The following is a 25,531-nucleotide window of genomic DNA, read 5'->3' as shown; positions in this document are numbered from 1 at the left end:
TGAATTCCTTGTAAAAGATAGACTCAAGGGTATTGAAGAGAAAAGGAGGGATAGTCTTGTGCCTGGAGATTACACTGGTAACTGATCATTACCAAATTGACAGCAGGGGAGAGTGATTTAGTCATAGGCTTGACATTGAAATGTGCAGGCTTTCCTCATGGTACACGAATGCCATGCCATCTTAAATCAGCTCTCACTGAAAATCATTCCTTACAAACACCATGGGCCAGGGAGAGGGATGAGACATCTCCACTACTTGGAAAGCAGGGATAATGTCCTGGACACTACTGTAAAGCAATAAGCAATGGCTCCCTGGGGTCACTCTCAACTGGTTCCACTCTTACCACCAAGGCAAGCTGCTACATCCAGGCAGGCCTGCTGAACTCAGTAGGTTTGACTTACATAGGGGCAGAGATGGCTGTTGTACCTTTCCTAGAAGAAAAATTCAGTCCCAAGAGAGCAGGACCGCTCTTCTGCCTCATGAGATGCTCCTATGAAGCAACTGCCAAGAGTCTGCCATGGAATGACCTGACATACACAAGCATCACAGGTAAGAAAAAGACATTTAACTCGGGCTTTCCAGCAATGTTAAGAGCATGTGGCTTGAGCTTCATGACTGCTGCACCTTTCTGGCTGACTGCAGACAACAATACTAAGGTAACATTCTGGAATAACAGGCTGCCTCTCGTTGTCCCTTGAATTCCCAATGGCCAGCAAAACCACAAGGTCTTGCCTGAAAAAGCAGAGGTTGCTTGAATGTTATTATCTTGTAGGTACTAACAGCTCACCATTCATTAGGCTAGACAATAAACACAGCAATGAGAGATTGCATATGAAGTTGTTTCCGTGGCATCTCAACTTGTAGGGGCACAAGTAGATTTGAAGAGTCTCAGTCGGAGTTTGACACCCAGTAAAAGCTGCCTTGTAAATCTTGCTGATCTGGCTTACTGCTGCATTGCGAGCAATAGCAGAAGTATAACACTTTCTTACTGGGGTGAAAGAGATTATTTTGGGGGTTAATGTATTTTTGAGAAAAGCAAGAGTTGTTTGTCAGCTTGCTTGTGCCAGTACCCAGGCAGCACTCCACAAGAGATTAGTGTTCACATGGTTCTTTTCATCGACCTGTTTCAACAGGGCAGCGTTAACCTCCTCAAATAAGTAACCTTGAGGGCCAAGGCAGAGTGATGTAAACAACTCAGGATGAGATTGCTGTTGGGAAATCAAGTGAAACACTCCAGCATTGTCGCAGCATTGTTTCTGTTTTCCAGACATGCTAGGAACATTAAGGCTTGTGAAACGCTGGAAAAAGAGGGAGCAGCGTTGGCTCCAGAATGAAGATGTTCTTGTGGTTACAAGTGTTTGGGAGGTATCTGCAAACAAGGTTCAGTGGTCGGTTTTGCCACAGACTTCTGCTAAAGTCACAGTCCAGTGACCAGTTCTTCTACAGAATAATCCCTGTTCTGGAAAAGGAGAGATACAATGTTTCCTTTGGGGTTGACTACATGGAAATACCTTTCTGTGTCATCAGAAGCATGGGGTGGAAGCTCTGTGATTGCCTTGGTGTTAAGAGCCTGTAAGAGAGTCAAGGCTCAGGTGTGCCAGGGCTGGCCTCTCCAGGTGGAGGAGATGAGGGCTGACAAGGGTTATGTAACCACATCAAATGCAAGGGAAGAAGGAAATTACAAAAGGAACTAGAGTTATGAGAGGAAGGGAGAGTAGGATGGATATAGAGAGAGGATTAAGGTAAGCAGGGTTAATTGTTTATGTGCCCCAGGATCAGTTAATATGTATAAAGGGTAGTTCCTGGCAGCTAGGTGAGGTGGGGGGCTTGGGGGCAGGACCTGAAAGAAAGATAAAGCTGTGCTCCTGCCTGTCTGATGAAAGCAAAGTGCAAACACTTAATGAAAAAGTGCTCTGTCTGTAGAGGCTGGAGTATGATGTCTAATTTGAACTCAAATATTGGACTTATGCAACAGTTACCTGCTGAATTTAGTTGTTTCAGTCACCTGACTTTGAGGCAGTAGACCGAGGTATTAATTAGCTGTTCTTGCAACCTGGATGGCCACTGTAGACAGGGTATTATCTTCCCTTGTATCATTTGAAAGGATGTTCGGAATAGAAGGAAGAGGGGCTACTTGGATGATGTCCACTTGCATAAATGGTGAAAGAGCTATTAAGGACAGGTATAACACTATCCCAAGTGAGAAACTTCTGACCAGTTATAAGAAAACTAATTCAAATTGCTTTATGCCAACATTATTAAGTTTTTTAACATTGTTAGAAAGTGCTTTTTGACTTATGTTACTTCCATTAAAAATTTATGCTTTTTGTTTTGAATCCCCCACACCTCCCTTCTGCTAAGCTTGCTTCCCAACTTTGAATACAGCAGCTCTTTCTCTTGCTATGCTTATTTTTTTGATGTCTTTGTAAACTTTCATACTTACGTAATGATTGGGATGACTGTAGTCTGCATTGTTTATGGCAAGGCAATCTTTACAGCCTCTGTAATCTATTTTGATGGTCTACTAGTACTGGCCTCTCACCCAGTGCTGCCCTGTGACAACCTTGTGCAGAAATAGTGCTGAAAATCACAGTTGCCCTAACTAAATGTAAGCATTTTGGCGAGCTTAGAGGCTTGTGGAGGAAAAAAGTGTTGAGAAAAGATTAGCAAAGGTAAGCAAATACATGTGTTTTGGTGATTAACAGTATACTATAACAGTATATATAACTGTTGTATACAACAGTCTACAACTTCCTCTTGTAGGGAAGAGAAGGGGCAGACACTGATCTTTCTGGTGACCACTGACAGGACTCGAGGGAATGGCCTGAAGCTGTGTCAGGGCAGGTTTAAATTTGATACTAGGAAAAGGTTCTTCCCGCAGAGAGTGGTTGAGGACTGGAACAGCTTCCCCAGGGAAGTGGTCACAACACAAGTCTTACCAAGAGTTCAAGAAGTGTTTGGACAGTACTCTTGGGCACATGGTGTGCTCTTGGGGACATCCTGTGCAGGTCCAGGAGCTGGACTCAATGATTCTTGTGGGGCCCTTCCAACGATCCTGTGAGTTAAGAGGCAGAGAAAGCTGTTGAGGGAGAACAGGGAGATTGCCTTTTTCCCAGTTCCCCTATTGCTGTGACAAGACTTGCCTCCTTCTGACTCCTCAGCTTTTTGTGAAAGGGGAAAGCTTTTCCCGTTCTCTCACGTTTCTAGCCCGATCCCTGAAAAACAAAGGAAACCCCAAGGACTCGGAGCAGATGCCAAGAATCAGGATGATCCGTGAGGGAAGGACAGCCTGCTGCCCCGGGACAGGGCGAGGTTTGGGGTGCTGCGAGCAGCCGCAACCCTCTCATCCGAGCAGCTGGCTCGGCCCTCGCCGCTTCAGGGCGAGCGGCCGCAGCGGCCCCGGGCCGGGCGAGAGGTTCACCAGAGGAAGGGTTGGCAGGAGGGGCCGGGCGATCCCGCCCGCGCCGGGGCTGCCGAGGGGCGGTGGCCATGCCGGGGCGGGCCCGAGGGCCGGGCCGCCGCATATAAAGTTGGCAGCCGGCAGAGCTCTGCCAGCGGCAAACGCTGCCGTGTTCTGTGTTCTTGTCTTCGGCAGCAGGGTTTCCCGGCTGTCCCGCCCGTCCCGAGGCGGTGCGAGGAGAGTCCCGCGGCTTCACCTCTCCGCTGCGGCCACTGCTGCTTCCCCCCAGCACCCCCCGCCTCTAGCGGGGCGCGGAGGCCATGTTCCCGCTGGACTCCACCTGGAATATCTCCTTCGCCGGCTGCGGCTTCCTGGGGGTCTATCACATCGGCGTGGCCAGCTGCCTGCAGGAACATGCCCCGTTCCTGGTCGCCAACGCCAAGAAGGTGTACGGCGCCTCGGCCGGGGCGCTCACCGCCACCGCCCTCGTCAGCGGCGCCTGCCTTGGTAAGCGGGGGCCGAGCCCGGCGCTCCTTCGCCTGTTCCCCTTCGTTACTGCTAATTTGTTAATTAGAGCAACAGCGAGGGGCTGTGGGTTTATATACGTATGTGTGTGTAAATAGCGCTGCGCCCCCCTCCTCCCGAAGTGCGAGCGGCGCTTTGTTTTTAAGGCCTTTCCCCCCGCCCCGGTCCCTGACGGGTGGCTGAGGTCAAGGAGGCCCCTGATGGTAGGAAGTTAGCACAGGGGTCCTGGTTCTGACACCCACCCGCACAGACCTATCTAATGTGGACTTGTTGGGTTCGGTTTGTGAGTTTGCCTTGCTTGGCTGTAGGTCTGGTGGGGCTCTGGGTGAGGAGAGGAGCCTTGCACCGTGCGGACACCGGCCCTTGCTGGCTCTGAAGTGGCTGGAGATGGAGACATCGAGTTTGCATGTGAGGTGGGAGCTGGGCAGCATCTGAGTGGCACAGCCTTCAGTCTGCATATTTATTTCTGGAGGAGGATTATTTCTTGCGGTCTTGGGCACTGAGGAATTCTCTTGCCCTCTGCAAGAGCTAGATCTCCAGTTTAGGAGATGTTATCTCTGTTTTCAAGTTACAGAGTAACCTTAAAAAGTTACCTATGAAGCATACATGTGGACATAGTGTAGTGTGTCCCTGTGGCTGGGAAACACCTGAACAAAATGGTCTGTGGTGCCTCCTGGCTTTTTTGTCGTTTTGCATGTGGAAGGAAGTCAACAAACATGTGTTGGGGTGTGTACTTGGAAACATTTATGTTGTGAATAACAACTGCAGAAAAGTTTCTTAAGCTTGAAAGGGGAACGCGATGTGAGAGAATCAGGTACATCTATTTAGTCTCAGAGAATTATGAGCCTCTCTGAGAGCTAAGGGCAGCCAGAGCTGTTTACTGCTTGAGGTTCTCTCTCCTTGACAGGTGTTTTTCCACAGCACTCCTTTTTGAGATGTAGCTCTCATGCAGCAAAAGTTAACATTTTCTGTATAGCTAGGTTTGAAGTTTCCCTTCCTAAGCATTTGTTTACAGAAATGCCCAGTGAAGTGCAGCCATAACTTCTGGAACTCTTAAAAGCTGTTCAGACCCCAATCTGAGGTCTCAAAGGTTGTAGTGATGCCCTGGTGCCAACTTTTACTGTGGACAAAGGCTAAAAGTCCCTAATCCCTTCTTGTGTAGGGATCCCTTTGTAGGTAGCTGCCAGGGATTTAGTTGTTTAACTGCTGTTGCTTCTGTTGAAGAGTGACTCCCCAATTAGTTCCCTAACTGGGTGATCCCTCTGCCACTCGAAGGTGTGGCACAGGCTGACGGTAGTGCCCAAATCCTTTGCCTTACTCAGATGCCACTCTGAGTGCTGAGCAATCCTGTTATCATGTCTGCTTTGTCCTTGCTATTTATATGTTCAGAGCATCCATGGTGTGCCAGGCACTGCCCTGGGGAGGCATCCAGCGTGGTAGAGAGCTTTCTGTGAATCAGAATGGTTTTTCCCACTCCCTGTGAGGTACAGTGGGAGGCATTATCAAGAGGACTGGGTTAGCGGCCACCTTCTGAGAAGCATTCACCTACCTCCTGAAGGAGGGCAAACCATGCTCTTTAAAGCTAACCAGGGCTTGGGTCTTGGGTGTTCCAGTTCTGTCTTCTATTCGACTTCTCTGGAATTGTCTTCTTCTGACTCACCTGTGTGACTGACATGTATCTTGGGTAGAGAGCAGCTCCAAGGCAACAGAGTTGACTTCTGAAAGTAAAAGCACATGGTGTGCGTGGCAGGGCCATGATATCACCGTACCTTGTCCGTGTCACAAACCTCCTGACAGTGCAGCTTTCAGGCAGAGGTCCAGAGGTTAGAATGAAATCATAGGGGTAAAAGAAGACAGGGCAGAAGGTACAGCTAAGCCTGAACTAGGAGAGCAGTTCATTCTCATATAGGCTCTTGTAGGGTCCTGAGTACCTGTGTTTGCTATGCTGCTAAGAGCAGGTGGTAGCCCATGGGCTTTGAATCCTGTGGCAACTGCTGCTCTGCCCTGTCCATGTTGCCCTGTCCATGTTGCCCTGTCCATGTTGCCCTGTCTGTTGCCCTGTCCATGAAACTGGAATGCTAAATAATGTCTCTTGATGAATGACAAACGGGAATTTTGCAGAAGCCTTGCTTATTTGAGTGTGTGCAGGTTGTGTGTAGTGTCCTCATGCCTGTGAACTCAAGAAGACTCTACTGTGCAGAGACAAATACTTGCAAGTGGAAAAACCTCTTCCTTGGGGGTTTTCCTTTGAATCCAGTCTTTTGAGACCTTGATCAGAGAGAGCAGAAATCTTCCTTGACTTCAGAAAATAAGATCCCATTTAGTGGTTTCTTTTCCAGCTTTTTCCCTCTGGCCTTTGCATCTGTTCAGCTTGCCTGTGCACTCATTCTGCCTTCTCTGTTAGTTAAGATCTCCTGTGATCATTTGTGTAGGACAGGAAGGCTTTGCTGTGGGCTGACACTGAACTGAAAGCCCTGACCAAGTGATCTGCAGCCTTTAGAGCACACTGTGGGCTTCAAAGGCATGTTTGAGAATAGAAAAGAAAACAACATTGGGTGAACATATTAGGCAGGGCATCTTATATTTATATAAGAGATCAGGAGGTATTTACAGTCTGATATGACCTTGCCTAGCTCTGGTTAAGCACTTTACCATTAAGTTGGAGGGATCTTGGATTTGTTGTTTAAGGTTACAACAGTGATGCTGCCCTGCATCTGGAGTGCTCACTCTCCAGCTTTGAGGTTCTTCTGTTTGCTGGCATGAAAAAGCAGTGCAGTTTTTCCACTAGAATAATCTGTATGGCTATCAAGGTGCATTGGGCAGTCTCCTGTGCTTACAAGTTACTTGATTGTGCACAGTGTTATGGCATGAATAGCTTCTTGCTCTAAGGGTATTCTGGAAAATAGCCTCTGTCATACCTGTACTGTCTCTTGGGGCTTTCAGAGTCCAGCATGACAGGAAATGCGCATTTATATGCCAAGCAAGTGAAAAGTTTTCACCAAAAAGTTTCACCAAGTTTTTACTTCACCAAGTACTGGCATTGCAGTCTTCTCTTTGTGCATACCTCAAATCCTGCAGCTTTTCACAAATTCTAGGTGTGGAGCTTTGAGGATGGTCACTTGTCTGTATATAAATCTGAAAGTCACTGGCCTGGATGAGAAAAACTGGCTTATGAAACATGGTGAGACCATCCTATTTCAGTCACAAGGAATGCTAAAGTACAGTTACTGTAAGATTCTTTTATCCTGAATACTGAGTAGTGAAATGAATTTTTGGGAAGGTCTGGAATCATCTCACTTTGGTGAGCAGTATGGGATTTGTTGTGCCTGCTTTGGGAGCATAGCAGCCTAATAAATTATGGGATGTGAAGCTGAAAAGCTGTCTGAGCTGGTACTAGGGTTCCTCTGACTCCTAGTTAACCAACAGCATCTGAACTGTCTGTGTGGCATGTGAATGTTGTCCTAGACAGCCCTATCTGAGGGTGGGTTGGAACTGCTGAATTGCTTCTATTCTGGGGGAAGGGGGGGTGGGTTCTGCTGTGAAATGCAAAGCTGGCTGTCAAACGCCATCTGTGGAAGTTAGCTGTTCTCCTAAAGCATGGCAAGGTCGACAGAAAATGAAAAAGCAAGCTGAGAAGATGCTTTTAGTACTAAAAATACAGAAAAGAGGTTGTGTGTCTGCTAGATTGAGTAGCATTGTTTGGGATGCTCTTTGGAGAGCACTTCCTGGGTTGTTTACAGCATTTTTTTATTTAATTATTTTTAATTGCTGTCTTAATCAGGACTCTTTCTCAAGCTTGACATGAGATGAAATAAGCTATTTGACATTTGGGTTTGCTTAGCTGTCACCATGTGACCACCAACAATTGGGATGCTGAACTGTAGAGACATTTTCCATTGGGTAGCAGGAGAAAAAAAAAATGAAAAAAAGCCCAATGAACAAAACCTCTTGAAACTGAGATAATTAGCAATATCAGCATCTTAAATGTGTTTCTGCAATTTGATTATGTGCATACAAAGGCTTAAGAACTGGTCATGGAGATTTATTTTCTCTGTGTTTGTGTCATCTTAATACCAAATCCCAGATTGACAGAGGGAAATAAACCAGCTTAGAGTCTATAGAATCCTCAGAGCAATGCCAGTTTATGCTGGCCAAAGCATGAATCAGGATGCTTATCCTAGGGGAAGTATATATGATGAAGTTTTGTAGCACCTGTGATGTCTCAGTAGTCATGTCCCTCCTTGCACAGGAGATGGTCACTTGTACCTCCTGCAGAGGCCCTCCCTGGAGAAAAAGTTGAAGTCAATAGCCCCAGCTCAGGAGGGAGAGACACCTTTATGTACATAAATGGATATAATTCATGGGGAGCCTTCTGGTGCTTCTTGGAAATGGTAAAGCTTTTTTTTTCTGTGGTGGAAATAGAGGTGCAGGGGATATGTTCTGTGCTGACATAGTCGGAAATGTTCACTGGCTTGGTGGAGAAGCTCCTGAGTCTGGATCAGTGCCCTCAGCAGTCACAGGGCTCTAGGATCAGGTGTCCAGAGGAGTAAGCTGGCAGCCAGAGCACCCTGCGGTACCTTTTGATGGGAGGGAAGGAGCTTGTTCCTGCTGTCTGCCTGGTTCTAATATGAAAACTTCCGTAAGAAAAGGTGCTCTTGCAGGCATCTTGTTGGATGAGTGCAAGGCAAGGAAAGGAGCCACTTCTAGCAAAAAACAGTCCTAGCAAGGCATGTGTTTATTCTTTTGGCACTCCACATAGACAGCAGGTGTGCAGAGCAGCTCGGTGCCCAGCCTTGCTGTCAGCCATGGCAGCAGCTGTGCAGTGTCTCTGGCAACAGCACAAGAGGTCTTTGGTCGTTCTTCTGACACGCAGGTTCAGCACATCTCTTGAACTTGCAGCATGTCTGAGCTGTTCCACTTCTTTCTGCCTCTTGCCTCCCCAAACTCTTCAAGGCAACTGCAAGTCCTCCATGTAAAATGGGAGAAGCTGTTGTATGTTCTTCAGGGTTCTATGCCCACTTACTGATTATGTTGGGAAGTTTAGTCCTGATAAATCAAAATACCTTCCTCAACTTTCTTGCTGTGTCATTCAGTTCCAAACTCCTGCTGCTGCAATGGTTACAGCAGCTCTGCCTGCATGTTCAGTAGCTGGTGGTGCTTGTTTCCTTTCTGTTGGGGGGGGTCTGTTACCTTCCAGTGCAGAGAGCTTGGGATTGTACTCAGGTGTTGGGCCCCTGCTCACTCTGGGTTTCTCCATGTTCCTCTCTGTGCCCTCCATGAAGCACAGATGAAATGCTCTCTGGCTTGGCCGGAGAGGATTTCCATCTCTTCTGTGCATGATTTCCACTGTACTTGAAGAGGACCACGCAAAGGCTGGAAATGGTAATTAGTCAGCATTCCTTCTTTCTGGAGATGGGAATGGGCAGGCCGCCTAATTACAGGACCTTTGCAAAACCTTAGAAATCTTACTCCAAGGGGCAGTGTGAGTGGGTGACTCTGTTTACCTTGCTCTTTGCAATACAAACTCTACTTGTGGCTGAATTCCAAAGTGGCCACCCCTTTTCCAATGAATTCTCTGCTCTTCTACACTTTTGCTGCCCAGCTCTAATACTTGTCCTCTTCCTTTCTGCTAAGTGTTCTTGGGACTTGAGGTGAAAGTCAGGATGTGTCTTCAATTAAGTGGGAGTTGGCAGAGCCTGTGTATATGTATTTGCCTTGGGCTGTGTGCCTTGTCAAGCAAGTAGAGTAAGAGCTAGTGAACAGGAGGGCTAGAGAAAATAACGATTCCATGTGGAAGGCCCTAAATAAGTCCATGCCCCTGGAAAAAGGCAGAATGTGTCCTACAAGTGGTGAAGTCTGAGGCAGTAGAAAATCCCTTCCAAGGAGCACATAGGAGAGAGGTAATTAGTGAGCCTGGGAGCATAGAAAAGTTGCTGGAGATCGTTGTAGTTCAGCCATTTGTAGCAACAAAGGCCAGAGGAATGGAGGAGAGAGTTTTTGTTACTTGTGATACAACAGCTGCATGTGGCAGGCCTGAATCCCATCCCTGGGGTTGTGCTGATCTGCAGTGCAGTGTGTTACATCAGGTGTGGGAGCTGATAGCTTTATTAGAACCCAGGGCTTTGTGCTGCCCTCTGGCACTCTCCTAGAACAGAACTGGATGTGCTTTCTGGTACAGATAAAGGCCAAGTCCCCAGTAATGACTTCTGCCTGACAAGACCTTTGGAATCTGCAAGCTTTGTGAAGTGTTCTTCTGCCACTGTTTCCCAGGCTTTTAGCTGTGCTGTGCCTGGAGGATTTCTTCTGAGAATGAACCATTCTTTTTCTCTTCATACACTGAAGTTTGTTTGGATGGATATTGGTTTTGGAGGCCTTTTCTAGGTTTAGGATTTAAAGGATTGAATAGCATTGTAGCATTGGAGGTTCTGGCAATCTCTGAGTTTGCCACTCCTGTGGATTATCTAGTTTAGCATCCTGAAGTAGAGGAGGTGACATCTGAGGGTGTAAATGAATCAGGAATCCCTAAACATATGTTAATTACAAGGGCCAGTCTTGCTGGCTGCATTGAATGCTGCTGACTCAGTGCTAGGCCTGGTCAAAAAAAAAGAAAAAAATAAAAAAATTCCAGTGTATTATGGAGGCAGAGTGTGGATTCAGGATGCCATAGTTATGCCATGCGTGGAAAAACTTGGAGTCCTGTTTCAGAGTGGTCTGTCAGCACGGAGACTTACATTGATTTATCTATCCTAGTGTTCTTATATAGGGGTTGGTTAAATGATCTTTAAGGGAAGCATTTAACTAATAGCCATATTTTTGCACACAGAAGAGTTAATGTGTCAAATGTTCATCTGAACATCTGTCTTGCTGTTGTTGTGTGCTCAGCCCTGCAGGAAGGGTTGAGCAGTGGCTTGTCCCCCTGCAGGGATCTGTGCAACCCTCTGTGAGCAGCTGCTGTCCTGCTTATGCAGTTGTTTTCAGAACCCCAGTCATGTTTTGTCTGGGGGTCTGCTGCTGATGTCTCTGGAAGAAAGGTAGCATCAGTTTCTAGATTTTTTTGCCATGGTTCCCAAGCTATGCAGCTAAACGTTGTGATCTGCCTGATACTGCTTCAACAAGAGAATCATTCTAGAGCAAAATACCAACAACATCCCTTGCCAGAGGATTGCTTTGGAAACTAAGCTTTTGATTCTCACTTCCTTGCTGGAGTCTGTCCTGCTTATGCCAGGGCCACTGGGGAAGAGTTTGGGGTGTAAGGTGACACTTGACCTGCCTGAGAAGGGAGGGCAAAGCGGGCCCAGCAGGCAGTGTGCTCACAGCTGCACAGGGAGGGGCTTGGCATCGATTGGAGCAGTTGGTGAGCCTTGTGAGCATGAGAGCTGGGCATGATGCAGGCTGAAAGCCAGTGGAGGGTGTCAGGGCTGTTCCTCTCATCTGTGTCAGGGTTTTAGCAGTCACACAAGTGTAAAGTGGAAAGGACAAGGAGAAAGGCTGCTGAGCATCAGAACCAGCTATGTTTCTAGTATCATCTCTGAACATGAAACAATTGTCACTTGGAAGCACACAGGAAAGCCTTCTGCAGGGCTTAGGCTGACAGCAACCAAAAGCTGTGTGTGGGTTTTGTTTTGGTGTAGGTGAGACAGCTGAGGGTAATGGCTGATATGTGACAAAGCTGAAAGGCTGCTAGAATGGCACCTATTTCTTCAGACTGGAAGTAGAAATGATCAGTGCAAACTCCAGTTTCTAGCTTCGTGGATCAGTGGTGCCTGTCAAAGGTATCTTCTCTCCTGCCCTGATTTATTCTAAAATGTTTTTCTTTTAGTAATGCTTCCCCTGTGAAGTGAAAACAGTTCCGTTTTCTCTAGTGGTGTGTGTGATGCTATCCTGGAAAATGACCAAGAAGTGAACATGAACTGTGTGTGCAACATTGTGCGTGTGCGTGAAGCTTGATCTTTCCACACTAGTTCCCTCTCAGAATGACAGTGACTGGAGGCTTTGTGTTAGTAATTCTCACTCAGGTGAATGAAGTGAGATTTGGATGTGGTTCCACTTTTGCCTTTGTGCAGACCAGAGGAGGTAATTTCTCATTACAACATGGGTTTTGGTCTGTTTCTCCCCTCCAGTAGCTTTCTCTGGATGAGTATTTGTCTTGAAAAAAATTTATTCAAACTTAGAATTGCCTGGTCCAACGTGAGCAGCAAGGATCTGAGCTGCACCTTGTCTACTCTTTTCTATCCTCTTTTCTTGTCATCCCGTGCTGTCTGAATTGATAGCATTGACAGGGATTGATGCATGGATGGAGATGGAACATAGCTTTCAGTTCAGCTCGCCTGGGGTCCTGAGCAGCTTTTCCTTTTCATGCACTGTTCTGTCATTAATTTCTCTAATGCTAAGAACAGAAATTAAGCCTTTAACAGAGCACTAAGCCTTGTATTAGGGCGTTACAGTAGAGAAAGATTAGACTAGTGGGTGTTGCTTTTGTGGTTGTGACAGTGATCCTGGCTGGCTGCCTGCACTGAGCTGCCTCCTGCCCTTCCTATTGATTGTTTCACAGCAGCAGCTGCGCTGTTTTTGAATTTGTGTTGCAAAAATAAGCGCTCCCATCCTGACCGCAGAAATAAAGCAAGTCTTAGCTCGCAGAGCAGCAGTTCTAGAGAGGCTTTGGTGTGCCAACACTTCATTAAGTCCAGTGCAAAAATTTAGCTAGAGACATCATCAAGCCTGTGCGTTCTTATGCCTACTCTCCTTGTTTGCTTCTGTACAAAGCAGAACAATGGACCTTAAGGTGGGGTATGAGTGATGCGTCTGGACTTGGGCTTGCATGAGGGTCCCTGATGGATGGGCATGTGGCAGTCACTGTGGGCTGCCTCGTGAGCTGCTCTGTGCAAGAGTTAAAAACCCTGGCAACTTAAAAGCAGATCTTCCTCTTACATTCCTTGTATCTAGCATGTGGCAATAGTTCTGGTTCATCTATTAACTGGTATCTAGAGCACACTAACCATATCTTTTGGCTCAAATGGGAAAAATGTCTCCTTTTGCTTTGTGTTTATTTAAACAGGTAACATAACTGACAGCTTGCTTGTTTTTTTTTTTCCCCCAGTTGAAACAGAAAAGCAAACGTCTTGGGACAAACACATTAAAGAGGGAGGCTTCTGGTTCTGAAGCAGTTGCAAATAATCTGAATTTACGTAGCCTTTTTGCTGCCCAGTATGTCTTGGTCTAAACTGTTTGTGTCTAGGCTAAGAATGCTGAGTGTGAAGAATCTGAACCGGAAAGTATTGTGGGCTGAACCCTTCTTTTAGCATCTGCCTCTGGCTGCAACAGCTGACCTTACTTGAAAAGCTGTCTCTTTCTCTTGGTGTTTGCACTTGCCCCACCTGTAAGATCAGAATAGGTGTTGCTGACTGTAGTCTAACAGGGGTCCCTAGGAGTTGCTCCTGTGGGGTGTCACTGCTTCTCATTCCTGAGCAAAGGGGGAGAAACACTATTATATACAGCTGGTGGCCAGGCTTTTTAAGAACTCTCCTTTACAAAACTGTTTGTTTGTTTATCTCTGATGTTAAATCTCTGCACAGAGCCTCTGGTCTTGCTGCAGGGAACAGCTGGTCAAGCAGTGGGACTGTCTGCAAAATGAGTGGGTGTGGTTGTGAGGGGAGTTGTGTTTACTTCCTAGGTATCACCAAAAATAAAAAGAAAACTTTCCTTCCTATATCTCTTATCTGGAGCCAAGTGAGCTGAACTGTTTCTTACCTGATAGCAAAATAGTTGGAGAGGAGGACTGAGTGAAGACCTTAAATAAAATAAAATAAAATTACATTAGAACAACAAAAATTAGGGAAGTCCCAAAAGAGTAGCTTGTTCTGGTACATGGTGTTTCTCAATTGAACTGGCTTACAGGAAGATGTGCACAGATGTGAAGAGTTGGTGCTTTTGAAGACTTCAGTGCTAGCTGCTATCCCCCAGCCTTTTTAAAAGTGGGTGTTTTTTATTTACATCAAATAGTGGCAGTTTTACAACTTGAGGCCAGTGAGGGGTTTTCTTTCCACAGCCAGTGCTTTTAGGTGTCTGTCCAGGATTTCAGATTGAAATTAAAGAGCTGTCACCAGCTGTGGGATACACCTATCACCTGAACATGTCTTATAAGGACAGGTTGTAAAACATGGCTCTTTATTTCATGCTGGCATGGATTTGTCTTTGGGACCCACTTTGACATCTCTTCAGCCTCTCTAATCGGCCATCAGAGAACATCTTGGGTCAGGTTCCCATTCAGGACAAGTTGGCCTTTGTTCAACTTGGCTGAAATGTTGGCTGGTTCTTGTTCTCTTGGGACAATAAGTAGAAATAAGGTTGCTTCAGCATGGGTGTGGAAAGTGGAATAGAAGCCTACCCAAGCAGTGGGATCTTCCACAAACTGAGGTCATTTCCCACAAGAATTGGGGTTGTCCTTGGGTCACTGGCACATTGCTGTGCACTGCTTCTTGGGATGAACAGACAGGCACTTTCTGATGATCTGAGCTACCCATGAGGAAACATCCAATAAAGTTCTCTGTTAATTATTTTCTAGATGTCAGTTTGAAAACTTGTTTTGGTGCCTCTTGTTAGCTTTGTGGGTTCCTTTTGGGGTGGTGACAGGACTGTGTTGTAATTAGGACTATATCATCTCCTGGGAGAGGCCAGGCAGGAAAGCATGTGCATTGCTTACTCTCAGTACTTAGAAAAGAGGCAAGTGAAGGAGCTGTGCATGCTGAGCTGGAGCAGCTTGAGGATTTGTGCCCTGGGAGAACACTAAACAGCTCTCCTGAAACCTCTGCTCATTGTCAGAGACTGACCTTTAGCTCTTCCATGTATGTGGCACAGAACAGCTGAAATAGCAAGAGATGGGCAACCGAGATAAATTAATGTTGGGGAAAATCATGCTAATAAATTCCTTCTGACTCATCCTATTCCTAAATTCACATCCAGACTGGGATCTACCAGTGAGATAATGACAATTCCAGCAGTGTTCAGCAACCAGCTGCATTGAAAGCAAAGCAAAGATTTAGCTGGGGACTCTTAAAAGGGACATCCGTGCTGGGTATCACACAAACCTCCCTGGAGGAGAGAGCTGAGCAGAGCTTAAGGAGTTCTGGAATGAGGTCCCTGGTTATAATACACAGGTCTGGCAGGACTCCTGTCCTGAAAATCTTAGTTGAAATAGCTTGGTCATGTGGTCCCAAGTAATCAAGGCATAAGGCTGTTAAGGGCCGGTGGGAATAACAAAAGTACTTGTGCTTCCTTCTGCAAGTTGGTTTCCTTTCAAAGCTGTTGGTGTGTTGGGCCAATCTGGAGCCTTAGCTGGGTAAGGAATGAGGAGGAAGGAATGTTGCTGATGTGTAGGAAGGAGTCCATTTGTTGCTATTGAATGAGAAGCAGGTTTAGTGAGGATCTGCAGTTTGCTACCTGCCCCACTAGTCCAGGCAAGTTATGGCATCTGCAGTCTGGGGCGTGACCTCCTGCCAGCAGAGACAGAGAGTGTTGTCCCTACATCCACCAGTTCTCTGTGTCTCCTCTCTGTGTTGGAAAACTTTTCCTTTTAAGTTTGTATCCTGTTTACTGTTGCACTAGGCAGGGAGTGGGAATGTCCCTGGTGCAGGTGATCTTTGTGCTGACACAGAGCTCGCCCAGAGGGGGAGAGCTGCAGTGTTGTGGGTGAGCTGCTGGGTTGAGTATTGAGAATGCCCTTCCCCCTATTTAGCTTGTTCTGCTCCTATTTTTGTCTGTGTCTTAGATGTTTTTTTCCATTTGAAATACTTCATGGGTCATCTGTCATTTCACTGGCTGGCAAATAGATACCAATATGATCTAACATGTGGTTTAACAGGAGACCATCCTGGTGCCCTTGGTGCCAAAGCCCTGCTGCTGCAGATGTAGGTCTGAAGGAGCCCTTCTTCCCCACATGTCACCCCTCCTGTCATGCAGTATTGAAGCTTTGCAGTAGTCCTCATCCTCATGGACTGCACAGGTTTGGAGTAGCCTTTGTTTTATCCCAGAGCCCTTGGCAGCAGTTAAGGCTCTTCCAACTGCCCAGCTAACATCAGTTTTAGGTGATCCATCTTCAGCTCCACTGTTCCAGAGGCAGAGTAACAGCAAGCTGCTCTGCTGGGGTGTTTGTTTACAGTTATAAATAGCACATGCTGCTTGAATGCTTTTCAGGTTAGAGTTGAGGGCAGTTGACAGGCAGTACAGACTTAGTTACTGGGTTACTTTGGAGTTGAGCTTGACTGATAGAGCTGAAAGTCAGTTGTTAAAGGGAACAATCAAACTCTATATCAGTAAGCTAATGTGAAGCTGGATTGATGTAGTTTAAAAATGAAATGTGAGCTAGCAGCTGCCTTCAGGCTTTTCCCATGGGTGCCACAGTCTTGCCCCTTGTAGCCACTGCAGATGACAAATCAGCAGAGGGGGAGCAGCTGGCCTCCCTTTTCTGGCAAGGGACATGTTAGGGTGTTTCAGGACACAACTGTATGATGCTCCTTTGCGTCATCACAGCTGAAATTCAGATAAGGACAATAGCCCTGCAGTACTTGGGTTTATGTGTAACAACACCCAGCAGGGCAGTGATGGGGATAGGAGTAAAGGGGAATATGGGTTTTCTAATGAAAATGAAAAATTCTAATATTCTAATCTATATTAATTCAATATTTTTGAGGAATATTGGCTTAGTGAATCTGTATAGGGAAAGGTGTTGAATTAATTGGTTGGTGTGAGAAGAATGAAATGTTTTCTCAGCAAACACAGCTAACTATTAGGATTGCCTCTGCCCTGTGGTATGTACCGCAATAAGGAAATATAAATTTAATTCACCTTTTTCCTATGACACTGTGTCCTGAATCACTAGATCCATAAAAAACAGTTAGAAGCTTTCCTAAGGGTTGCATTTGGCACTGGGCTAGTCCTAGAAATAATCAAGAGCTGTTGGCTGACCCCTGTAGGAGTTGTCTCTCTTGACTGCTTCTAATTCAGCTGCTCCCTCAGACTGATTGCAAACAGAATTTGAGCCGGTTTTCCTGGAATAGCACTTCTGGTAGTAACAGGATTAAAACACTATTACTTCTTTTCTCTCCTCACAAATATATTTCCAAGAGGACTTGTCATCTATCATGGATCTTGCTACATAAACCTATCTTCTTTGGCTGACCCCTGAGCTGGCCTTATCTCCAGGAAAGCTGGTGGTACTGCAGGTCACCCTGTGCTCATGCCTTCCCACAGTGCAATTCCACATCCACCTTTGGTGCAAGTGATTCAGCGAGTCCAGCAGAATCACAGACGTCTTTAAACAGAAGTGGCTCAAAGCTCCTCTGGGTATGTACGTATGCACACATATATAAAAGGAACCCAAAACAAAAAAACCCCAGAAAGTATTCAAAGAATGAACTTGCTAATTAGCAATAATCTCACTTTGCCCTCTTGATTATGAAACACTGATAGAGCAGGCAGCTGTAACTCGGGGCTTCCCTCAAATGCTGTTTTCTGGCATAGTCAGGACCTCGCTCTCCTGTTTTTCTTAAAAAAAACCCTTCCAGCTCACATTTTTGTTCAAACAGTCATACGCTCCATGTAGTTGCAGTTGTTTTCAGTATTGCTGTCATGTCTTTCTGCAGACTGAGATGTCAAGCCTGAAAGCATTGTTCTCCAAGCACCATCTCTTGGATAACCCACACTCTCCCCAGCATGGCTTTTGCACACAGGGGTCTCCCTTCAGCTGCACACTCAGCACCCACCCTCCCACTGGGGGTTTCAACCAAGCCAACAATTCCCTGCAAGGCACTCAGTGAAGAGGATTTTGCCTTATGGGGTCGTGTGACTGAGGTGCTGGGCTGGGATTTCTTCAGTTTTTTCCTCAGTTTCAGTTCTTTTGTGTCTTTCTTCCCCTTGACAGACATGAAGGTGTCTTAGGGAGCGTTTTGAGTGCTAATGTCTCAGTGATTATAAAGTGTATTTCTGTGGGGCTGACTTCTTTCATATTGGGAAGGATGTTGAACCATGTGGCTACTATCTGGAACAGGCTTGGCTCAATGGCTTACTGCTAATTGAGTAAGTAAGATCAGAATTAGACTGCTAAACATTGCTTTAGGACAGAAGACTGGGATTACAGGGCTAAAAATTGCTTCAGAGGGGGAACTTTGGCTTTTCTGCTAAGTTGCTACCTCACAGTGCCTAAAATCCTGACCTCAGAGTCTCTGGTCATGTTCAAGGGTTCAGTTCTCTGTGTGCTTGAGCTACTGGTGTTGGTGGGTTTCCTAAGCCCAGAATCACGTTCCCAGGCTGCATTGATGGAAAACATGTTGCTGGCACACGTGTATTGCAAAAGGTTGGGATGTGTCAACATAGCATTGAGGATTGTTGCTCTTATCTCCATTGTATTTATTAACCTGGGTCTAACTTGAGTTCTTTCATTCTGCTGCCTTGTTTTTGCAATTCAAAAATTGAGTGAGAGAGCGAAATGAGGGGACTTCCAGTTGGCTTGAACTGGTAGTCTCTTGTCCTTTTCTAGGAAATGACCTTCGGTTTGATTGGAGACAAGTCTTCATTTGTAAAAGCATGTTTCTTTTCTCCTGGTTTCTCTAATTCTTGCCTTCACATGCTTCTCACATATATGTTCCTGAAGCTCCTTGGAATGCAGTGATTAGCTGGTACTTAGAAGGAACTGTTGTCTCACCATGGCTGGATGGGGAGGCAGCAGTCAGTGAATGCAAAGGGCAACATGTTGGATGCTGTGGTTTTGTATTTTTGTTTCCTCCCATCCCTTTTTTCCTACTGGAGGGCTCTGATGCGTTTGCCAGATGGAGCTCCCAGTGACAGATAATTGGTTTAGCAGATACCTTACCTTTTATGCAGCTGGGATGTCTCCTCTTCTCAAAACCAGCCGGGTCATTGTGTGAAAGGGTAAAGCAAGCATTCCTTCATAAGTCCTGCTTACCATCAGGGCCTAGTTTAGTGCTGTGGAATTGGATATGGAAGGGATGGGACACCAGAGACTCTGCAGGAGAAACTAAGTCTATGATTCCCTAATGGAGTGTTAGTCCCTCTTGTGGACTTGAGATGTGGCTGACGATGACAGAAGAGTTGGGATCATTTAGCTGGAAAGTGACAGCTTTCCTATTCTGACACTTTTGCTTACTAGCTTATGATCCGTTTTCCTGATTGGAAAAAGATGCTTACTAGAAAAGTTTTAGTGGAATATGTTTTGAAGTAGATTTATCCATAAGCTCAAAGCTGTTGAAGTGTCAGACTTGTTTTCTTTCTTAGTCTGTTTTCACCAGCTCTTTACGGACCAGTGCAATAGGATCTAAAAAAAGTATGAGGCCTTAGTCAGATGCACAGAATCTTCTTTGACTTCACAAAACATAAGGGGAGTGTGACTCTTTGTTATGGGGGTGTGTGAGGGCCAAGACAGCAAACTTCCATGACTTCTGTAACACCCCCTGTAAATAACCTCTTGGTTTGAGTTATGTAGTAGCCAGTGGGGAGAAACCTCTGGGGAAAGCTGGGAATGAGACTTTTCTGTGCCTAGTTTTGTAAAGGAGAAGACTGGTTTTGGTAGCATTTCATGGTGCATTTGTCTTGTTGCAGGTGAGGCTGGTGCCAGCATTATTCGTGCGTCAAAAGAAGCCCGGAAGAGGTTCTTGGGCCCACTCCATCCCTCTTTCAACTTGGTGAAGACCATTCGGATGTGCCTGTACAAGATGGTGCCAGAGAATGGGCATGAGGTTGCAGCAGGACGTTTGGGTATTTCCCTGACGCGGGTCTCTGATGGAGAAAATGTGATATTGTCAGACTTCAATTCCAGGGAGGAACTGATCCAGGTGAATGGATTCTTACTGCAGAGGGCTGGGCAGGAAATGTGTGCTGTTTTGTTTTGCCTTGGTCTCCAAATGTCCTTAGTACTGGAGTATAATTGTCAGCACATGCTAGCATGGTGTTCTGAGAACAGTAATAGTTTCAGTAGGCTTTGATCTGATTCTTAGATTCTGGATCTCTTTCTCCCTCAGGCCTGTGTCTGCAGCACCTTTATCCCTGTCTATTGTGGGCTGATACCTCCAACCTTGCGTGGAGTGGTAAGTAAGATTCTAAGATGTTCCTTCATTAAATTGCATGCTAATGAGTAGGTTTTGATAATGTTAGTGTGTGCCAGCTGGCAGCACTTATCTGAAGAGACACAAGAAATTCCCAAGTAAACAACTTCCAGCAGTGGATAGGCCTTCTTTCCAGTGCTGCCCACAATTGACTATAAATGTCCCAAAGACCAGTGGATTTAACATATAGTAATACATAGCAGTCTGGGGAAGGGCTGGCTGGCTTAGCAGAGTGTTCTCATAGCTGCATGGTACAACACTTTCTATCACTGAGGCTCCAGCTGTCTGTGGAAAGGAGTTGGCCCAGGATAAAAGTCATGAGTGTAGTCCCTCTCCCATGTGCCTGACACTTTCTGCAGGGCTTTAACTACTAGTGTTGTGGATACTGGCCCTCTTTTCCATGGAGTTCTTCCTGTCCTTTCTCTGAGAATAACGTTCTGCTGCATGCCAGAGCTTTCTTTTAATTGTGTCCAAGGCTGTCCAAGAGCAATTTATCTCTCTGTGTTTGCATGTTAGAAATGAAAACATGTGAAAGCTGTGTAGAGCTGCAGCATTTCTTGATATTGCAGTCATGCTTTAAGGGCCTCCTGGTTGAGCTTGGCCTCTTTCATGCTACACAATTTAATGAACATGTTAAAAGGCAGGGGTTTTGCGAACTACACTGTCAAAAGTGAGTGGGAGAACTGCTATAAAATATGTACCCTGATTTACCTTAAGTGATCTGACCAAAGTGTCTCAGTCTGTCAGAGCACAGCATCACATCTGCTCTGATTGCTACCTGTGTCCTAAAAGTGAGGTCAGTTTTGCTCCTGCATAATACACAGCTTGGCTGGTTTTGTCTTGTGCAACCATGTTGGTCAGGAACATGACCTGGAGGAGATGTCCAGTGTTACCCAGCCCTTCAGAGAAGTGACAGAATCAGTAATGGTTTGGTATTTGCTCAGCAACTGCAGGCAGGGCTTTTTCCCTTCAGCTGGTGAGACCATAGCAGTGGCTCTTGTCTTACATCTCTTTGGGGATAATTGAGGTCAGTGTGCATCAGGCAGAATTCTCACAATTCCAAAACTGTGTACAACATCAGGGTTTCTGGAATGTACAGCTGCCATGGCACACTGAGGGATGACTTCTCATGGGAAAAGGTGGGGAGGAAATATGAGATGAGGAAATTTAATTCCTACCTCTTCCCCAGAAAAGCATTGCACTGAAGGGGGATTGCTGATGAGGTGAGAGGTTAAATTGGGTTGGGTATGCACTTGGGAAATGGTTTTGAAACAGGAATGCATGTTTCCTAGCATGCCTGTGGTGACTGTATTTACCACAGGATAAACTGACAGGCCTGGCACAAGGACTAGTTTTCAAGGCAATGTTATTGTGTGCAAGGTGAAAAATCTGTATTTTGCCTTCCTCCTAAATTTTTTCCAGTGTTCACTTCTCTGAGATCTGGTATCCTTATGGAGTGGATGATGGAGATGGGGAGTTAAAAAAAACCCAGCAACTTAAATATTGAGAAATGGAAAAGTCAGTAACTGACCTGTCAACACACACTATAGCTATGAATTGTCTGCAGCATGTGGATGAGATGAATCCCTGGCAAGGGCCACAAAGCTGATTGTCAAATCATATGAGTGAGGGGCCCTGTGCATGGGAGGACATAAGGGAATGGAAGTGGGTACCCCAGTCTATGAACCATCCCCTAAAGCTGCTGTTGCTCCTGCCTGCAGGCAGCTGGTGGCTCCAGCCTGTGGCTTTGGGCTGTTCTGGGCTTTGCAGGAGGCTGGAGAGTGGTTACAGTTGGGTTCCTGGAGGTTCAGGCAAATCCAAAGAAGTGGCAGCTGAGGTTTGCTGAGGAATGTTAATCAGCATTGCTGGGAATCAGTGAACCAGAGAGTGGGGTGTGCAAGTGTACTCCTGTATTTCTATGGAGTCAGAAGGCTTTGCCTGTCAGCTCTGTTGTAGCTGAGCCTTTTTTCTGATGGCATCTCTGCAGTCATGCTGCCACCCTCAGGGAAACGAGTCTTCTGCATCCTTAGTGTAAGACTAATATTGTCCAGCACTGAATCTTACCTCCCTTTTCTTTAAACAAAGTGCTTGCTGCCTGCTTTGGTCTGTTCTCATTCCACTCAGCATGTTGGAATCTCATCCTTGCAAAGGGAGTCAGGTGGACGTCTCCAGCTCTAGCTGTGCCTAGTCTGGCTGTCAGTGGAGCAGCTTTGGGAAGAGGATGAAAATGGCAGCTTACTGTGGTTGCTTTAGGCTTAGGGAACACCGATGCCCACTTTAGAAGCAGGAGAGGGTTCAGTTGACTGTTGGTAGCTCTGTTATTGGAAAACATCTTGTGAGCAAGCTGTGTTACTGTTTCTGAGAGGATGTACTTATCCTTGAGTTTAATCTATCCTATCCTTGAGTTTAATCTATCCTATCCTTCCACTTTCTTCACTATCCAAATTCAGGTGGTGTTGGAGTCTCTAAGTGCCTGTCTTGACACAGTGTTTGGTGAGCAAGGGCTGCCATGAGGATAAAATGTCCTGTGCTCTCAGTTTGGGCTGCTGTAGCCTACAACTGTAATCGCAAGCCATCTCCCTTGAAGCTGTAGTCTGTATGCAAAGGTAACCCTGAGGTTTAGCTTGCCTCCTAAGAAGGCAAACTGCCGTGCAGTCCACTGTTGAGATGAAGAACGAGGGATGGGACCACCTTTCTTTGAGATGGTTTATTGCTGCTCAAGTAGCCACATAAGGTATCAGTCTCAAGGCGTGAGATTTAGAGGAGCAACAAGTCAGCCATAGCTCAAGGAAGACACAAGTTTCTTCTTCACACAGCAATATATAACATTTTAGCCAAATAGGCAGTTGACATAAAGCTTGTTTTCACTTGTTTAACCGATCACCTTTATTTATTTTTGCTATACTGTGTCTCTCTCTTAGCCTATAAGCTGACAGGTCACATGCACACCTCTGTTACAGTTTTTGGATCTCTAGCCTATTCTATAAGTCACTATTACAGCTTAAACCTCAAACTATTTTATCTAATATAATTTCTTACCTACTTAAGATATATTCTTACTTATAACTATAGGAACATAAGTTTATAATTTCTCTACCCAATGTCTGTGCACCTTCATCATTACATTAATCCAAGCTCTTTCCAAGGCTGCAGATTGAACCCTTCAGCATCTGTAGAAGTTTCTATTTTTTGGTTTCCAACAGTCTACCCTAACTCTGTTGTCTCAATGGCAGCCGGCTTGCTATAGCTGAATTTAATTGCCTTCAGCCCACGAGCCTGTGAACTGTTCCCCAGGCTCAGAGAAGCTGCTTGAGGTCTCTGTCTTGTCTGCCATCCAGAGCAAGAGAGAACAAAGTGCAAAGCATCCTCCAGACAACACCTTTGGTGTTTTCCTAGGCACTGTGCAGCAAAAGAGCGATGTTGGTGGTCAGTCTGCCTGTGAGACAACAGGAAGCAGGATGCAGAATGGAGCATTTCCTCCTTCAATCATCATTCATCGGCTCCTCACCCAGCAGAGAGCTGAAAGAGGTTTACAGTTGCTACTTGTGGGGCTGCATAGCCCCTCTATGATTTGTCTTTGAGTATGAAGGAAATGGATCCAGGCAGCAAACTGCAGCATCAACCCTGATAAGAAACCAGCAGAACTCTTCTGTAACTGAGGTTCACAAGAGCTGGAATTGTTGCCCTGCAAAACCCCCAGCTTCATTCTCTTTTGGCTTGATTGACATCCTTTTCCTTTTATCTTTTGCATGTTGCTTACTCTGCCAAAACCTGTGATAATGATCATCTTGCTTAGCTTCTTGTGCAATTACAGTATCCAACGAATGTTTTGAGGACTGGGGTTGCCCTTCCTGCGAGGGTAATGCAAATGTGTTCATGGTACAGAAGTACAGAACATTCTCTGATAAGAGGGTGCCTGTTAGGAGCAAAACCCAAGTCCCTTGTGCTCTGTTATCAGACCACAGCAAGCTGATTCCCAATGTGTATGCATGTGTTGGGATTCCTGCTGGATAAGCCCACTAGCAACAAATCAGCTGGCTTTATTCATAGGTAACAAACCTGCCAGTGGGGACTTGTATCTGAGCTTATTCGTTTTAAACACAAGTGAAAAATGGCACAATGTCACAGTGTGACAGCTTAGATCAGTGCTAATTTGCACTGTAGGTGCTTGTTGGTGTGTATTATTATTTAATTGAACAGCAGTCAGACTGCATAGGAGATGCAAGTCAGCAGTCACACAAGTGAATGTGCCTTTCTTACTCGACTCCTGTGAGCAGCACAGTCAATGAAGAAAAAGCACACAGCAAAAGGGGTTGTTATAAACAACAGAGAAGGGGTTGTTATAAATCACAGCTGTGCTATCACGGGTTTTTACTCCTTCAATACTGGTGGATGTATTCCATTCTCTTCCCAAGTTGTTGGCACAAACAGGAAGGAAAAGGGACACAGAGTAAAAAAGCTACTCTATCAGTTGTGAGAATGACGATTGCTGCATTTGTCTTGATTTCAGAGATATGTTGATGGAGGGATTTCTGACAATTTGCCCCAATATGAGCTGAAGAACACAATCACGGTGTCTCCTTTCTCGGGAGAGAGCGATATCTGCCCACGGGACAGTTCCACAAACATGCATGAGCTGAGAGTCACCAATACCAGCATCCAATTCAACCTTCGCAACCTCTACCGCCTCTCAAAGGCCCTGTTTCCTCCGGAGCCACAGGTGAGTTTCCTGGCCACACCAGAACTTGGGGACCGCAGATCTTGGGCACTGGCTATACTGTGTGCACTTTAGCAGGAGAAGATTCAGGACACTTAGTTTTGTATCTTGTGCTTTGTCTTTAATCTTGACATCATCAACCCAGTGACTCACTAAACCTTGAGCACCTGCAAAAGGGTTTGTCTTCTTTTTCTACTTGAACATCTGAAATTTAGGTAGTAGCAGTTACTTAGAAAGTATTCCCATGTTGCCCTCTCTAGAGTAGTCTTTGCCTGGAAATCAGGCTCACTGTAAATAAAGATGTATTGGCCATCAGAACCAATGTGCACTTCAGTGTTTTAAGGCAAGGATAGAGCTTCAAGTACGAAGCCTTTCTACTGTGTCAGTGTAGCAAGTGGCACTGCAAACTTTGTGTACTTCTGAGAAGATGCAAGTGCCAGATAGCCCTGACATTTGGACGTAATAAGCATGTATTCATGCACTGAATTACTTGGGCAAGTTCTTTCCCACCCCCTCTCTAGTCTTAGCTGGCTTTATCTGCAAACACAATGGCCCTTCCTGCCATCTGCAGGGAAGTATTCTGGGCTGCTTGTCAAGAGTGACTGCCTGGAGGCAGCACACAGCAGCATCAGCTATAGATGGGGCAATGAGGTAGCTGCAACTCTATGCCCACACTTAAATAGGATTCTAGGTGTCCCTTCCAATCTAAATTGTCTTGTGATTCCCATAGCCAATGTATTGATACTATAACTCCCATTCCTGCTCAAAGCCTGCAT

At 45.7% G+C, this 25,531-nt stretch overlaps 1 protein-coding gene across 2 annotated transcripts in view; it reads left to right on the top strand.

The window, feature by feature from the left end:
* The first annotated feature begins 399 nt into the window (after window positions 1–399).
* PNPLA2 (patatin like domain 2, triacylglycerol lipase) overlaps window positions 400–25,531 on the top strand; it is a 33,402-nt gene continuing 8,270 nt past the window's right edge. The window contains exons 1-4 of one of the 2 annotated variants that reach the window (XM_088057238.1): window positions 400–550; window positions 19,536–19,768; window positions 19,955–20,020; window positions 24,549–24,758. In XM_088057238.1, coding sequence (XP_087913364.1) covers window positions 415–550; window positions 19,536–19,768; window positions 19,955–20,020; window positions 24,549–24,758 — 645 coding nt within the window. In that variant the 5' untranslated portion in view covers window positions 400–414. Of the gene's footprint in view, window positions 551–3,537; window positions 3,909–19,535; window positions 19,769–19,954; window positions 20,021–24,548; window positions 24,759–25,531 lie in introns of those variants that run through there. The other variant, XM_005522369.3, reaches the window with a different exon arrangement.

The sequence above is a fragment of the Pseudopodoces humilis genome, chromosome 7 (genome assembly GCF_049639895.1).
Source record: "Pseudopodoces humilis isolate 2021_Gansu_Grassland_sample_001 chromosome 7, ASM4963989v1, whole genome shotgun sequence".
NCBI classification, from domain to species: Eukaryota; Metazoa; Chordata; class Aves; order Passeriformes; family Paridae; genus Pseudopodoces; species Pseudopodoces humilis.
The sequence above is the reverse complement of the archived record's forward strand: the minus strand, read 5'-3'. Positions and strand labels throughout refer to the sequence as shown.